This window comes from Schistocerca nitens, chromosome 11 (assembly GCF_023898315.1).
Source record: "Schistocerca nitens isolate TAMUIC-IGC-003100 chromosome 11, iqSchNite1.1, whole genome shotgun sequence".
In the NCBI taxonomy this organism is placed as follows: domain Eukaryota; kingdom Metazoa; phylum Arthropoda; class Insecta; order Orthoptera; family Acrididae; genus Schistocerca; species Schistocerca nitens.
In genome coordinates, this window is record NC_064624.1 from 135,738,510 (window position 1) to 135,756,787 (window position 18,278).

Below are 18,278 nucleotides of genomic sequence, written 5' to 3' on the forward strand. Positions count from 1 at the left end.
AGTATAATATATGTCAAAATATAACTTGTAATTCTGGTGTCTTGGCACTTCTCTTGACAGTCAAATAACATTTCCACTAACTCCGATATCAGGTTCCTCGTCAGCCCGAAATTTTACGGTCCACTGTAAATTTCGACTTTGTGGCAAACCGAAGTCATCGCAAACCGTAAAGAGTTTGTAACCCCATTTGTGTGGTTTATCTTTCGTATACATTTCGTGTGGTGTCTTGCCTTGATAGCACACATCTGTTCATCAATTAAAAGACATTCACCCGTGAGTACTGAAAGACATACTCGGTTCAGGTAGTCTAGTATTGGCCCTAAATTGTATAGTTTGTCACTTTCAGGACCTCGGATGTCTGGCCGCTTCAGGTTGTCATTGAAATGCGAGGTACTGTGCAATCTCTCAAAGTACTTCTGTGACAAAGTCTCGACTCCAAACACATCACTCCATAGATCACATATGTTGGCTGCTGGCACCAAAGCACTGATGATGCATATTCCAAAAAATTTCTGAATGTCATAATTTGTACAATCAAATGGCTTGTTTGGATGTTGTTGAATAGCACATAAATTTGTTTCATCCATAATTTTTTATGTAATTTCATCAGTGAGGAAATATTTAGAAAATTTGTACGGTGTAGATAGCTCTAGAACTGATTGCTGTAATTTGTTCTATGCTGTGAATTGGAACTAGTCAGGAGAGAAGGAAAACTTCGCTTTTATTTGGATGTCAGTTCCAGGATCACTATCGCTATCTGGAGATTCGAGGCCTTGGACATTTATTGTCGGACCTTCGTCAGAATCGTCGAATTCTGGCCCATCGTCACTCTCTGAAGGGCAAACCGTCACCGTCAGTTCGTGTGCTGTCAAAACCTTGTGTTTTCCATTGTCCCAGTACACAAGGGAATCCATCACAGTAATGTTTTATCAACAAGTGTACAGCAAACTGAAACAAAAACAAAAAAAAACCATGTAGTTGCAATTTGTATAATGTAATAGCTGAAAATAACACTACAACTATATCATGCACTTTTGCAGCTGTGCAAACAGAATAATATTACTTATTACTTACTTGTTAGGTAGCAGAAATTTGCATGAACACAAAGGCATATTCACCACTGTTATTGAATTACGAAAATATATATATATATATATATATCACTCACTCACCCTTCACAACCTTTCCAGCAAACCTCAACCTCCTCTCATTGCACACAAACCCAGTCTCTCCCATCTACTCAATCTCCCACTTCCAGCTCCACTCCCTCCAAAACCTCAAAATTCCAATCAACACAACCTGGAACCACAACACCCTAATTCAGTAGTTAACCTTTCCTCCAAACCTCTCTCCCAATCTGAAACCTCTGTCCTATCCAAAGGCCTCACCTTCAGCCCCACTTTCAGATTCAACCAAACAGCCCTCGTCAAAGATTTACTGTCCTACACTCGTACTCTCTGGTGGAAATATCACTTTGCCACGAAGAAAAATGATCCTAATCCTACTCCTAATGATCCAACTCCCCAAGACACCATCCAAATTGAACCCTGCCTGGAACAGTTCCGTCCTCCGTCGCAGCGGGACCCACCTCCTCTTCCTCAAAATCACCCTCTCCAAACCTTCCAGGACTTTCTGACTTCCAGCCTTGCATCTCAATCCTTCTTAAAAAACCTTAATCCTACTCCCAACATCACCACTGCTGAAGCCCAGGCTATCCGTGAGCTGAAGGCTGACCGATTCATCGTCATTCTTCCGGCGGACAAGGGTTCCACGACCGTGGTACTTGATAGTCGGGAGTATGTGGCTGAGGGACTGCGTCAGCTTTCAGACAACACCACATACAAAGTTTGCCAAGGTAACCCCATTCCCGATGTCCAGGTGGAGCTTCAAGGAATCCTCAGAACCTTAGGCCCCCTACAAAACCTTTCACCTGACTCATCAACCTCCTGACCCCACCGACACCCCGCACCCCTACCTTCTACCTTCTTCCTAAAATACACAAACCCAATCATCCCGGCCGCCCCGTTGTAGCTGGTTACCAAGCCCCCACAGAATGTATCTCTGCCTACGTAGATCAACACCTTCAACCCATTACATGCAGTCTCCCATCCTTCATCAAAGACACCAACCACTTTCTCGAACGCCTGGAATCCTTACCCAATCTGTTACCCCCGGAAACCATCCATGTAACCATTGATGCCACTTCCTTATACACAAATATTCCGCACGTCCAGGGCCTCGCTGCGATGGAGCACTTCCTTTCACGCCGATCACCTGCCACCCTACCTAAAACCTCTTTCCTCATCACCTTAGCCAGCTTCATCCTGACCCACAACTTCTTCACTTTTGAAGGCCAGACATACCAACAATTAAAGGGAACAGCCATGGGCACCAGGATGGCCCCCTCGTACGCCAACCTATTCAGGGGTCGCTTAGAGGAAGCCTTCTTGGTTACCCAGGCCTGCCAACCCAAAGTTTGGTACAGATTTATTGATGACATCTTCACGATCTGGACTCACAGTGAAGAAGCACTTCAGAATTTCCTCTCCAACCTCAACTCCTTTGGTTCCATCAGATTCACCTGGTCCTACTCCAAATCCCATGCCACTTTCCTTGACGTTGACCTCCACCTGTCCAATGGCCAGCTTCACACGTCCGTCCACATCAAACCCACCAACAAGCAACAGTACCTCCATTATGACAGCTGCCACCCATTCCACATCAAACGGTCCCTTCCCTACAGCCTAGGTCTTCGTGGCAAACGAATCTGCTCCAGTCCGGAATCCCTGAACCATTACACCAACAACCTGACAACAGCTTTTGCATCTCGCAACTACCCTCCCAACCTGGTAGAGAAGCAAATAACCAGAGCCACTTCCCCATCCCCACGAACCCAGAATCCCCCACAGAAGAACCACAAAAGTGCCCCACTTGTGACAGGATACTTTCCGGGACTGGACCAGACTCTGAATGTGGCTCTCCAGCAGGGATACGACTTCCTCAAATCCTGCCCTGAAATGAGATCCATCCTTCATGAAATCCTCCCCACTCCACCAAGAGTGTCTTTCCGCCGTCCACCTAACCTTCGTAACCTGTTAGTTCATCCCTATGAAATCCCCAAACCACCTTCCCTACCCTCTGGCTCCTACCCTTGTAACCGCCCCTGGTGTAAAACCTGTCCCATGCACCCTCCCACCACCACCTACTCCAGTCCTGTAACCCGGAAGGTGTACACGATCAAAGGCAGAGCCACGTGTGAAAGCACCCACGTGATCTACCAACTGACCTGCCTACACTGTGATGCATTCTATGTGGGAATGACCAGCAACAAACTGTCCATTCGCATGAATGGACACAGGCAGACAGTGTTTGTTGGTAATGAGGATCACCCTGTGGCTAAACATGCCTTAGTGCACGGCCAGCACATCTTGGCACAGTGTTACACCGTCCGGGTTATCTGGATACTTCCCACCAACACCAACCTATCTGAACTCCGGAGATGGGAACTTGCTCTTCAATATATCCTCTCTTCCCGTTACCCACCAGGCCTCAATCTCCACTAATTTCAAGTTGCCGCCACTCATACCTCACCTGTCATTCAACATCATCTTTGCCTCTGCACTTCCGCCTCGACTGACATCTCTGCCCAAACTCTTTGTCTTTAAATATGTCTGCTTGTGTCTGTATATGTGTGGATGGATATGTGTGTGTGTGCGAGTGTATACCTGTCCTTTTTTCCACCTAAGGTAAGTCTTTCCGCTCCCGGGATTGGAATGACTCCTTACCCTCTCCCTTAAAACCCACATCCTTTCGTCTTTCCCTCTCCTTCCCTCTTTCCTGATGAGGCAACAGTTTGTTGCGAAAGCTTGAATTTTGTGTGTGTGTTTGTTTGTGTGTGTATCGACCTGCCAGCGCTTTCGTTCGGTAGGTCTCATCATCTTTGTTTATATATATATATATATATATATATATATATATATATATATATATATATATTGTTTTCACCACACATACAGACTCTCACAAGATGGTGCTTTATGCCAAACTGAAGTTTCTGTGTATGTGATGAATATAAGTCACCAGTCATCATTCCCATCATGCACAGCTGCTTGCAATGTGATTTCAGTTGCCTCAGACTGCAGCCATGTGTGCAAGTTGCGTTTGTGTGTGTGTGTGTGTGTGTGTGTGTGTGTGTGTGTTCTATTATTGATGAAAGCCTTAACGGCCGAAAGCTTTAATTGTGAGAGTCTTTTTGTTGTGCCTATCTGCAACTCAGCATATCCGCTAAATAATGAGTAGCAACTTTTCTTTTCATAATATTGTTACATTCCATGCTGTATTTCCCATTGTTTGATTTCTTATATGAAGTAGATATAGGATCAGCTATGATTTTTTTATATGGAACTATAGCATATACTAGCTTCTGGCACATAGATGGGGCTTAAAAAGCTATTTCAAATGTGCATATGTTTCCTGATTGTAGAAACAACTAAAAATTCCCCAGGTAGTTTTACATTACCATTTTGACAGCATTTGTTTGACATTCACCATATAACAGTAGCATGTCTAACATCTTCTCATTGGTGTGCATGTCTGCATACAAGAAATGCTCACACAATAACGACCCACCCATTGACAACAACTTCCTGCTAGTTCTGCATTGTCGACAAGTAAAAAGTCAAAAGGCTGGTTACGACGGAGTAGCATCCCGTAAGTGTGTTTACAACACAATAGCCGATTTTGGCTACCTTGGTTTTCAACTTTAGAATATTTCTTGGATTCTTTTGCAAAGAGTTTCAACCTCAAAATTAACAAGCATTACATTGCTGTACTCATCATTCCAAACACTTTTAGACAGCATTCAAAAAAGAATATCATTCTATTAAAAATTATTATGTTCTAAAGTATGTGCCCCTTAGCATACTATCATTTGCCAAAAATCTCGTTTCAATATCTGTAACTATTCACAAAATAAAGGGGATGTTATGTCTTAGTTGACTCACCTTGTATAGCAGCTACTAAAATGGGAAGCAGTGACTAATGCAAATGTCTTTGGTTACTAATAACCAGAATGTAAATGCTAGAGTTTTTTCAGGTAATGTGATTGTTGGTAATTAATGTTCCACTTTTAAATTTCCTCCTCAATTGTAATGAGAGTACCGCAAAAAATGTCAACTGGCATATGTTCAAAGCTTTGGGATGATGCTAAGGAATGCTGGAGCTGCAATCCAGTGTGGCAGCCGTGCCGCAAAAATGTGTGAACAGACCTGAACCACTCTCGGCTGGTCCAAGTTAGTTGCATCAGATATCTTATCAGTGTGTGTACCTGCTGATAGGCAAAATTTTGGCAATTTGTAGTACGCACGAATGCCCGTCAGCAAAGAAAAAGCAATGGCACGGAGAACTGAGCTGCCGTACAGTAGAGTTGCATTTTTCCAGAGTTTCTAACTTCAGTGTACGAATCACGTGGGTCAAGCTTAACAGGAGCTCCCCACAGATATGTACAGAAGTTTGTTTGATGCTCTCTGTTCGTTTCCACCTTTGTTTCATCACATCCGTGAAATACACTGTGCCCTACTGTTGCAAGAAAAAGGTTTGATTTATGCCGGACACACGTCCACTGTTCTCCTGGGTTCACATGATTGGAAGACACACTTGTCTTCACGAAGTGTAGTCCCTCCGGGATCAGTGTTTGAGTGGAACTGTTATGCAAAGACAGTTATTGCGATCAGCGGTTAATGGACATTGTTGTCCAATTTCATTGTTGTCACTTGTCTATTTACTCATTTGGCAGAATAAATACATTTTTAGCAACTGTACTTAATTCCCATTACCACACCGTCACCATAGCCTACATCCTGAACAAAGTGCGTGGGTGCGACAGTAAAGTCAGCTTACTCCGTGACTGTCATGTAAGTGGCGGTATCCACACTTTCCTGCTTCAAAAGTTTTGCAGTATGACTCCAACTATATAGTGTTATGCCCTGTGTGGTGATTATTAGCACCAAAATACAATAATCTAGTGTTCATAGGCTGTGTTCATTATCTCACATTCTCTTCTGTTCCCTCCTGCATAAATGCTCGTTTACAGATACGAGTTAATGCTAGTGAACACTGGCAAATTGCCTGCGAAAACACATTTGCTTTTGTTTGCTTCCATTCACTCTGGTGTGAAAGGGGCTTTATATTTCACATTTAATATACTGCAGAATTAACTCCTTCTGTAGTTGGTATTTTTCTAGCTTCACCTGCGCGGCAAATAGTTCCTCCTGACTACTAAAGAGTGCAGGTCACTCCTGTTTACAAAAAGAGGTGAAAGATGAGGTTGGCAGCATTGCACAAAAATATTGCTGGCAACTGTGTGTTGCAGGATCCTATAGTGTACTCTGAGCTCACAAAGAGTGATGATGGGAGGAGGAGGGGGGGGGGGGGGGGGGGGGGGGGAGCTGCTCTGAAAGAATCAGATTGTTCCTATCCAATCACTCGTGTGCAACATAGCTAAGGTTGCAAGGTCAGTATTCCTGGGGTTTCATCTGTTACAGAGAAGTTTGTTGTGTGTGGTAATTTTGATAATACAGTTGAAAACAGTGCACAGTTTCAGCCACCTAACACTTACAGTGCTGGATGTAGGTAAACACAAATGATGATTCGTTTGGAAAATGGGTCAAGCGAAGAAATCTGCTCATGTATTAGATTTCTTTGGAGAAATATGTAACCGTGGCTGAAACTCACCATCAGCTGGTAGAGGTTTATGTAGATATTGTAATGTCTCGTCATTGCATTGCAGAATGATGTCGAAAGACTGCGGGCGGTAGAGAAAAGTCGCCGACGAGGATCGCAGTGGGTGACCTAGCACGGCATTGACAGATCTGAACACAGCTTGCGTGGAGGAGCTAAGTCAGAATAAGAGGAAGATCATGTCATGCAGTAGAACTTGAGAATTTCATTCTGAAGAGTTTTGTCACTTTGTTCGCGATATTTTGCTGTACCGGAAAGTTTGTTCCTGTTGTGTTCCAAGAATTCTAACCAACTCGAAGTGAATGGCACATGTGCAAGTCTGCAGCTTTTACATTGGCTCTCTACAAAAGGAAGCTGTTGTCTTCACCACATTGTCACAGGCGACAAGACATTGATCCACCACTATACCCCCGGCAGTAAGCATCTGTGAGTTGTGTGGAAACATCTCTCCTCTCCAAATCCAAGGTGGCGGGAGGTGATGGCGGGATAGTGCAAGTGTCAGACTCTTGGAGTTTTTGAAAGAGGAAAGACAGTGGCCACACTCCCTGCAGCCTGAACCTTGATCCGAGCGACTTCCATCTTTTTCGCACTTCAAGGAGCATCTAGGAGGCTAACGATCCTCTTAAGATGAAGAGGTGAAATATTTTGTGAAAGCGTGGCTCAAAATGCAGGGACAGGATTTTTACCAGGAGGGTACATTCATACTCTTGCCACAAAGTAACAAGTGCCTAAACCAGTACAGAGACACTGTCAAAAAATAACATAATTTGTGCACTATCAGTTGGCTGTATTGGTTGTATAAAATACACACATTCCACTGTAGGCTTTGTAAACTTAAGTTTGTGTTATCCCATTGTATATACTAAGCATGCTGCAAGAGATAGATGCATGTGAAATGATACATTGCATCTTGATAGATTTCTGCTAGGCATTACACTGTAGCAGACCATCGACTACTAACGGTGATTTAGTTGTATAGAATGTCTTCAGAGATGTGTGATTGGTTCTACAAATATTTGGCTTATATGACCGATAGCATTTGCTGGACAGTGGAAAGACGAGCGGAAATTAAAGAAACATTAGCTTTTCCCCAGACAAATATAACAGGACCTTTAATGTTCTCAGTGTAGGTAGATGATTTGTTAGCAGCACTATAATGCAGTTGTTTACAGGAAAGTACCATCACTGTTGGATGATCGTAAGGAAATGCAGAAAGATTTGAATAGAATTTCTTGTTTAATGAATGAAAGATCACTTTAAATGTCAATGAAAATCAAGATAATGCCTATAACTGATAATATGTAATTCCAAGGCCAGTGGTAAACATTAAATTCATAGTGTTGCAGGGTGGTGATTCTTCTAGAAAACCTGTAGTTCTCAGGAAATTAAATTTTACCAGGGAAAGCTTGGGGAATTTCAGGAATTTTGTAAAATCTCACTGAATTCTGCATTTTCAACCTAGCATTGAAATCAAATTCTATAAATCACAATTTTGAAGGTACTTAAAAATATTTGAAAGTGTGTTAATTATATGAATATTATTCCAATTAAATTATCAATGTTTATAAACAGTGGTTAAACCACTGCTCATGGTTGGCTCAGCTGATTGGAAATAAGTCATAACTGTGGTATGCTGCCCCCACTCGTCATTAAACCGGGAGCTTCTGGACACCCTCTTCCTCCTCACACCTGGAATCATGGAATCATGAGAGAATTTTTTTCCAAGTTTGAGTAGCCACACTTTGGTTGAGTTGCATTATAGATAACGATTTTTCTCTCTCCAATACACTAGTTAAATAATACAAGGAATGACTAGTACAGGTTTTAGGCACCATCTGTCATGCACTGTTACAATATAATTGTAACTTCTTGTGGGTGCCTGCAGGTGGTGGTGACCTGCGAGTGCGGACACCGCTCCACCACGCGCCCCTGTGCAGAGAATGTCAACGAATACCGCCGCATCGCCATGTCGCTGCTCGCTGCCAAGATGACGGACGTGCGTGCGGGCCGCACAGTCGACCTTACGGACCTGGCTGGCACACCGCGAGGCATAACTCTAAAAACGTGAGTCAGCTGCACTGTGGGAACTCTACTCCCTGTCTCTCATAGATATTGTCAGTGTTGCTTTAATTATAATATCAGAATTATAAATGTACAGCACACTTGTGGTGGTGGTGGTGGTGGTGGTTGTTGTTGTTGTTGTTGTTGTATGTAGAAAGTAGTTTACTTCAGTGTCATTAGTTAGTTACATGCTTCATAGCTCGTACACAATAAACATTATGATGTAGAAAGTGTCAACAGAACACACATAGAGAAAGGAATACCTCATTACTGGTAAATAGTGCTTCAACAAAAAGTGTATCACCCAGGTCTCCCAATGTGAATTTATTTATTTATATATATATACTTTTTTTTTCGGGGTGGGGTGGGGTGGGGGGGGGGGTTAAAAACTTTGGTGTATTCCAGCCCTGTTGATAGTGTCAATGAACTCCTGTAATGCATTGTGGATGGGGTTATCAGTGCGTTCGGAACATGCCTGAAATTGTTGAACACCTACAGACATGAATAAGGAGGCATGCTGAAGCGCGCGCGCGCGCGCGCGCACACACACACACACACACACACACACACGTTCATTTTTTATATTTTGAAACAAATCCGTTCTACTGCAGGCTTATTGCTTTCCATATTTGGCGAGGAGGTACTTTTCTCATTTTGGTCCATACTACTTCCTCACAAAATATGGAAAGTGAAGAGTGTGCAGTAGAAGAGAGTTGTTCTATATCACCAAAGATGAAGTAGTGGTCATAGCTCTTATGGTAGGCATTTTAGAGCCCATATTTACTAGACTTTTTTGCTTCAAATCATTGTTCCTGTGATATCCCTGAATATTAACAATTCATCCCGGGGCATCCTGTACTGTGTGATGAGAAAAGATGTTTATATGGCTACATGGTGGTCATTTACAGGGTTTTTATGTAAAAAATCATTATTTCTATTCAGGAATTCCTGTGTGGTATAGAATGAGTTGTGTTGTTAACGAGAAACAAGCTGAGAACTCCAGCATATTTATTTATAGCTGTTTCTGAAACTTTCTATGTGGGAGATGTATTTTTGACTTGTAAAGCTTCTTTGCGTACACTGTTTGAAGTACAATGATTTGGGACAAGAACAAGGAGCTTGTTTTGTCCACTAAAATGAGGTGAGAGCCACGTAGAGCTGGCAGTGCTAAAAGTAACTTAGACTAAGGTTCACACCCGCAACACACAGTGTCTGGCCTTGTGCTTTGTTTGTGGCCATGCCATAACATAACCTCACTGGAAATTGTACGTGTTTAAAGTGAAATTGTTAGAAATAAGTGGTATTCATGGTATAAAAACACGCTTGTCTGTGCAACTTCCCTGAACATTTGCTTTTCTCTGATGTTACATTGCAGTGAGGTAACATTAAGACTTGTACCATTATACAATTTTGTCGGACTTAAATTTTGCGGCAGAATAATTTGGATGCCGGGTTTCAAATTAATTTTTTGTGACGGAGGACCAGGTGCGCTAAAAGAGTTTAAACATTCAGCTTGATAATGTGCAGAGTCATCTTGTTCTATAACTCCATTAATAGAGTTATACTCAACATTTCTCCCTCAACGTGAGTAAGTATGTCAGAGTGGCTTGGTCACTGCCGTTGTTCACTTGCTTGCAAATATATTTCATAGATTAAATGCTGTTGCATATTTCAACATTAATGTGAGCTGGAAATGTTTTAGATGATATTGCCAAATAGAGCACAACCCATCTTTTGTCTGAAACAGTTTCTCGGCCACGTGATGTCATCGTACAGGGTGCAGCAGAACCGACTGTGCAGTTTCTTGCGATCACCGCTAGGGCTGTGGTGGGGGTAGGCAGTTGCACGTGGTCTGCCTTTGTTCAGTCGTTGACCCCCATTTCACTAGCCAACATGATCTGGACCGGTGCACATTTTAGTTTTGCCGTTAGACTTATTATGAAAATAACAAATCTGTGATCACAACACAAGGAGCTTTTCAGCGACAGTTTGACATTCTGCACAACAATGCCGTTCCTAATGCAAACACAATTTGGTCCTGGGTTCGGTAGTTGGAGGATACTGCTAGCACACTAAGAATAGATACCGTATTTACTCGAATCTAAGCTGCACTCGAATCTAAGCCGCACCCGAAAAATGATACTCGAAATCGAGGAAAAAAAATTTTCCCGAATCTAAGCCGCACCTAAAATTTGAGATTCGAAGTCCAAGGGGAGATAAAAGTTTTAGGCCGCACCCCCAAATCGAAACAAAGTTGGTCCATTGTAATATGAGACACAATGTAGGTCGAATGAATGGCGATACAGCTACAGTTGTTTGGTTCGAGTCGTAAGCTTAGAAGTTAAGCTTTACCAGGTAGCCACTGCTATGCGTCAGGTGCTCCGTCCGTATTTATACGGGTACCCTTCCTTTTTCACGTGCTTCGTCTAGTTTGAATTCATTGCTTATTTTTCTTTGATCTGATAAGTGCCGTTAAATTTGTTACAGGTGTTTAGGTCACTCTAAACTGAAAATGCATTACTGTACTGTGTCATGCATTGTTTGTCGCATTCTGATAATGAGTGTTTACGGCCTGTCGCCGCTCGCGGCATGACTTGCTTTTGTGCGTGCTACCGCCGCTTAAAATAAAAAAAAGAAAATAGAGAGAGAGAGGAATCGTCTCATTAGCGAAACAATGGGAAGAGACTGCTATTTGTTGTTACTTACACTGCTGCTTTCCATGATAATGATCTACAAGAACCAAATAATAGACTGCGTATGATAGAAGATGTTCTGAACGAGAGTTTAGCGAAAATTTTTCTCCGTTGAAAATCTTTGCAGACGCCTCTTTGGTACATTACATTCTGCACAGAAATTAGTCATCGTAGATTTAAAAATCTAGTCAATTGGCGTGCTTCATTTCTGACTGTAGCACTATTAGGCATACGAATAATATGAATATAAACATGACATGATATGTATATTCCTCCGCGTTTGGTGTTGTCTCACTCTAGTTTCTTAGTTTATTAGGCAGACAGGATTTAAATGAGATAGCAGCAATCATGAAACAAATGCATGGCAAAATGTTTATATTCGTATTATTCTTATGGTGAAGAACATACTGTATGTGATCCACATTTCATCAGGTTCCTATTAGCAACCATCTCTTTTCACAGGTAGGAAAACATTCAGAACGTAGAGTTGGCCATATTGACAAACATCCCAAACAGTCTTGCCAGTAGGATTTTCATAGTACATTGAAATGCTGCTACATTCGAAGATGAACAATACGGAATTTGTATTTACTTCGTTGTATAATGTATGAAAATGTAGTGGTCGAAACTCGGGGCGGAGAAAAAAGCTCGTCTTTCACCTATTTTTAATTTATTTAATGATGCAGAGGTTTTGGCGCCAGAATTTATCTTTGTGCCTGCAAAGCATGCCTGTGTAGCGCTACATATATTCGACGGCGGAAGTTAGTTGTGGCGGCACCTACAAAATTTTTCGGAACTTCCGCTTACTTTGCAGTCGATTCTAAGCCACAGGCGGTTTCTTGGATTACAAAATGCGAAAAAAAAAGTGCGGCTTAGATTTGAGTAAATACGGTACACGTGGACACGCAGATCCACGAGAACGCCAGAAAATGTGCAGTGGGTGCGAACAGCAGTTCCACAATCACCGCATTGTTCTGCTCGACGACACGCTGTTGCATTGGGGATTTCAGACCGCAGTTTGAAGAGGATTGTGCGATGCGATTTGAAGTTCCGTCCTTTCAAAAAAATGATTGCTCGAGAATTACGCCCAGCAGACTATGCCAACCGTCAAAATCTGTGTGAGCAAATGCTTGCTCAGATGCCTCCGATTGCAGCTTTCTTCAGTAGTGATGAAGAACATTTTCATCTTAGTGGGTGCGTGAATAAGCAAAACTTTCACTACTGGGCTGAAAATAGTCCCCGAATTATTCGTGAAAGACCGCAACATTCTCCTAAAGTGACAGTGTGGTGTGCCATATCACAATTTGGCGTTGTAGTCCCTTACATTTTTTGAGGAGGAAGGAGTGACTGTGGCAGTGAATTCCACACATTATGTTTCAATGTTGCAAAATTTTCTGCGACCCAGAATGGACAAGATTGTTGAAGAACATGGACTGGGGAACTTGTGGTTCCAACAGAATGGAGCTACTGCTCACACATCTCGAATTTCACTTGATGTTTTGAGAGAAATGTTTCTGGGATGCCTCGTCTCTCTGAGGTGTGATGTCATGTGGCCTGTGCGGTCAGCAGATTTGAGCATTTGTGACTACTTTCTTTTGGGATATCTGAAGGAAAATGTTTTCAAAAGCCGCCCTCACACCTTACCAGAGTTAAAAGAGGGATTGTTGACGAAGTGAATGCCGTACACCACGATATGTTTGCAAGAGCTGCTTGAAACTTCGTGGATCGTCTACAACAGTGTATTGATACTAACGGCTGCCATCTTTAGGACATTATTTTCAAAACTAAATTAATGTAAAATGGTATATTGTACTGATTTAGAAAATAAAAGCATTTTTTTCTCTATATATCCAGATTTACTTTTTATTGCTCCTTAAAACTGCTTAGTCAGTTCAGACACACTCTGTACTCGTAAATCCGTCTGCTGAGGTGAACACCAATAATAGGACAGTTATCCATCTTCTCCCAGTGATTTTGGATATCTTTTAGAGCACCGGCTGACATGCACACGAGGAGAGTTTCTGTTTGATGCCCTGCAAGACCTTGAACCATTTGTGTCTTTATAATGTTAAACAGTGCGGCATTTAGGTAACGGTCCAGGAATTCATTTCACTTTGGATGTGTTGTGAATGTAATAAAAAGATGAAGCCTTCCGTGTTTTTGGATGTAACAGAAAAGTCCTGCATATGCTCGTGCACATGGTGTGGGCAGAGAGTAAAACTGGACAGAAGGATCACCAATTAGCCCAAGTTGTCCATGCTGCCATCCTTCTGCACATAATCTTCAGCACTTAACTGTCTTTGTGGTATGTATGTACATTAATTGTTAGTGTCAATTTTGGTCGCCTGGTTAAATAGTCAACAAAATCTGTGCAAGTAGACAATAGGATTTCCTCATATCTGTAGGAGGTGAACATATAATTGTTGGATGGACTTCATACTATGCAAAATTATATCGATTTTCTCCATGCTATTGAATTGGGGATATTGTAAGGCACCCTAAGGCCAGCACGTCTTGTATAGCGTTGAAGGCAATGGTCTCAACTATGCAACAACATATTGTTTCATTCACATTCCTTATCAATTGATAGGGATATTGTACCCACTGCAATTTCCAGCAGCAAGTCATTTATCTGCACTAATGACAAATTTATAATTGTTATTTTGCCCTTGCAGAATAGTCTAGTGTAGCTATAAAACTGTGAATATATGCATTCACATTATGCAGCATGTTTTGAAACAGAGCACTCAGATCATTTTTCACTTGTAGAAAGTTGTAGTTTGTAATAATTGCCTGTTCTTCGTAATTAGAAACAAAGTATATCCAAAGAAACTTGGACTCATTTTCAGGCAGCATAATACCAGTAAGGTAGTAAACTGTGCCCTGAACATAAGCAGTAGGCGTGAATGTTCTTCCATTATTTGTTTTTGTTTTGTACATAGTTCCGCGTAGTCAGCGCGTACACAACTTTCCCAATAGAGCGTTCCCCGCTAAGCACAACAGCGCAGGCGCATAGCTCGTCCATCTCCGCACTACAAGATGGTGCTGTCTTAGAGACGGACCAAATTCTGCTTCCGCCGATCCGCGTATTAATATGTAACGCAGCCAATGAGATTGCTGCTTACGTAGAACCTTTTCTCCTCGCGGATCACACTCGCGCAGTGATACCTGAATGCACGAGGTATTATAACGAGTGTACAGACCTCCGATTAGTTAGTCTGCATTAGTCTGTGCCAGTCTATAGTCAAGTTTCAGTCTGCACCTAATAAGATTACCATATTCCTGTCCATAGCCATGAAGATAAATGTATAGACAATTTTGTCAAGTATCAGAGATATGTGAGAATAAGATTAACGTACCAAGACCAAAGGAACTTCAGATTGTCAATGGTAAATAGCCTCCAGAACCAAGTTAAGTTATTTTTATGCTTGTTATTATTTTAATAAATGTGTGTGAAAATTAATCAAGTTCTGTTTAAAGTTGGTCACCGTCAGTCTGCTACTCTAAGCGTGCAAGTGACATTTCTATCGTCTGACCTAACGGCAGAAGATAAACACGCCACAATAAGACCACGAGACATATTGTTGACACTCGCCTACTTCGTTAGAGCGACAAGTCAAATAATCTGATGGTGTGTGTACCGAAGGTCTTACAGTACGCACACCACAGTTTCGCACCAAAAAATGTCATTTATGTTGTGCGCACAGGTGTTATCCAAAAAGTGTTTTGATTGTGGATGATAACCATTCAGCCAAGATTTTAAAATCTCAGGGTTTCATAAAATTTTCAGTATGCTCTTTTCCACTTGAGTAATACATTCCTCTCTTTCTTTCTTTCTCTGGTATTGGCACTAGTGAATAAAATATTTTTTATACATGCAAGTGGTCAATGTGATATGATTTACATAAATATGACATGTATCATGCAAGACCAGAAGCTGTTGGCTACACATTGATGTCCAGGTCTTGGATCCTCTTCATAACTCGAGGTGTGGCTTCTATGGAGTGCTCTTCCGATCCACTGAATTTCCTTGTAGGGCACACTAGTGTGATGTGGTCCAGAGCCTGCCGTGGTGCTCCACAGTCACAGCTTGGGTTATCTACAAATCCCCATTTATAGAGCATGGCCTTGCATTTAGTGTGGCCACTTCGGATACGATTGAGCCTAACTCAGTCTTTCCTAGCAAAGTTGAATCCTTTTAGTGCTTTTGAGTGGTCAGTTATAAGGTGATAATTACTGACGGAGTTTTCCCATTCCTTTTTCCCAGGTTGAAGCTATGCTCTCCTCTTATGTAGCTGTTATTCCATATCGGGTTTCATGGCTTCACTTGGCGATTTGGTAAATTTCTAATGACGTCTTGAATAGGTAGGCATTGTGCATCGTCTATTTGTGTTATTTTTTTCCCATTCTTTGATAAATGTTGTTTGCATCTTAATGCTGGCGGGGCTATGTTGGCAATGACGGAGAGGTAGATTTTAATGTCCCAGTAGTAATGCTCATGGTATCGTGGAGCTGCACATCTACCATGTTTGTAAGTTGACTTCTCTGGCAGACAGAAGAACAGTATTCTGCAGTGGTGTAGACTATTACTGCAGCTGCACCCCCAGGAACTACCCGCCAATTTTCTAATATTAATTCCTTGTTTTGGGCTTCTGACCAACATTTTTTAGGTGTTCTTTGTAGGTTAGTGTCCTGTCCAGTGTTACGCCCAAATATTTACGATGGAAGTTGTTTCACCCTCTGTTGGTCAAATAACACGGTCAGCCTTTCATTGGCAGCTTTATTGTTGAGGTGAAAAGCTCACCTCAGCTGTTACTTCTAGTGGTGACAGTTGTGATTGGTTACAAACAGTTGCTTTTGCCACTATTAATTCAAAGCAGTACAGGGTCAGTACCATTCGATAGGTGTACGAAGACTAACAAGTATGCTGACAATGAATAAATATTTTTCTCATTTAATTTTTATAATAAAGGCTAGAACATATGTAGACAGAGTGTCATCTTTTTACAGTCGCTGGGCATCAGCTAAAAAGATCGTGTTGTCTGGCACAGTGAAGGTCTCCTTTAAATGAAAACCACGATGTTGTGTGATGACTGTTCCCACTCACTCCACAGGAAACAATTTAAAAATGTATTTTTGTGAATATATTGACACTTAAACATTGTAAATACTCCAAAGTACTAAGATGCAAGTATTTACTTGTATCTCAGATGAGAAAGGCTGCAGAGTTCAAGACCCCTATAAAGTGATCTGTGTGTGTTGGGAACCAAACAGGCTAACATCTTCTCAGTAGGCACCAAAGCTTCAATAAATTAAAAAAAAAATTATGAATTCCACTGTGCTGCTTGTGTAAATGGATGCTTTACTATCTATTACCAGACATTGTTGTCATAAGTGTGTAGCAAAAATCACATGCTATGTATGGTAGCACACGGCACAGTCGTCATTGGGCACAACCTCGGAATACGTAGCTATAAAGCATACGTATATCACAGAACGCAGTTGAGCCATGTGTGTTTAAAAAGTATTTGTAGGAAATTTTAAAACTGTCTACACAGCATGCAATTTTTGTTATATTCTCACCTCTGCTTGCGCACTTGGAATGAGGACACACTCAAAATTGTCTGGTAGTGTTTAATAAACCAGTCATTTGAACTAATGGCCTGGTGGCAATGATTTCATTCTTTAACACTCAGTATATGACATAATATTACAGGAAATTGATCATGTCATATCAGTTGTGGTGTTCTTCTGTGATATCATATGTATATTCATGACTCCCTCAAACACCTGTGGTGTCTGCAGACTTCATAGCTTCTTCTGGGACCATTAGGTATTAGCAGAACCTAGCAGCAGCATAATATAATCAGTATAATGAAACATTTGTTACTGTCACCTCATAGGCAGTGCACATGTTGTTCTGCACATTTTGTGTTGATCTCGTGTGTTTGTCTGCATTTTAAGTTTCATTCTTACTTATTTAATTGCAAAAATTGCTTTTCAGTTTTCTTTTACAATAAATAGTAGTGAATGGAAGTACTTCATTTTAAGTATCAAGTTTCAACACTATCCATACCATTATTGCTAATTGTTGGTGTGGGAGGGGGGGGGGGGGGTGTATGTGTTACAAAGAAGTGCGCACCCACACACACACACACACACACACACACACGGAGGGGAGTAGGAAGTCCGCACTGGTCTACCCTGTGCAAGCCTCTTCATCTCCTAATAACTACTGCAACATACTTCCATTTTGAGCTTGCCTGCTGTATTCATCTCTTGGTCTCCCTCTACAATTTTTACCCCACACACTTCCCTGTGTCCTCAGATTAATTGTTCATTAGTGGCTCAAGATGTCCTCCATCAACTGATACCTTCTTTGAGTCAGGTTGTACCATAAATTCCCCCCCCCCCTTTTTTTCTAACGTTGTGCATTCTTCTGCAGCACCACATTTCTAAAGCTTCCTATTCTCTTCTTGTGTCAAGCTGTTTACTGTCCAAATTTCACTTACACACAGATGACCTCAGAAAATACGTAAATTATATTTGTTGTTAACAAATTCCTGTTCTTCAGAAATGCATTACTTGCAGATGGCAGTATGCATTTTCTATCCTCTCTATTTTGGCCGTCATCAGTTATTTTGCTGCCCAAGTAGGGAATCTCGTCAACTACTCTTAGTGTCCAATTTCCTAATCTTGCTTGATTTAATTCACCTTCATTCCATTACCCTTGTTTTTACTTTCATTGATGTTCATCTCATAACCTCTTTTCGAGACCGTATCATT

The 18,278-nt window shown here is 41.5% G+C and overlaps 1 protein-coding gene across 1 annotated transcript in view; it reads left to right on the top strand.

The window, feature by feature from the left end:
• Positions 1-18,278, top strand: part of LOC126212713 (protein shuttle craft) — a 283,723-nt gene that overhangs the window by 214,231 nt on the left and 51,214 nt on the right. The window contains exon 16 of the mRNA XM_049940125.1: positions 8,624-8,802. Coding sequence (XP_049796082.1) covers positions 8,624-8,802 — 179 coding nt within the window. The remainder of the gene's footprint in view (positions 1-8,623; positions 8,803-18,278) is intronic.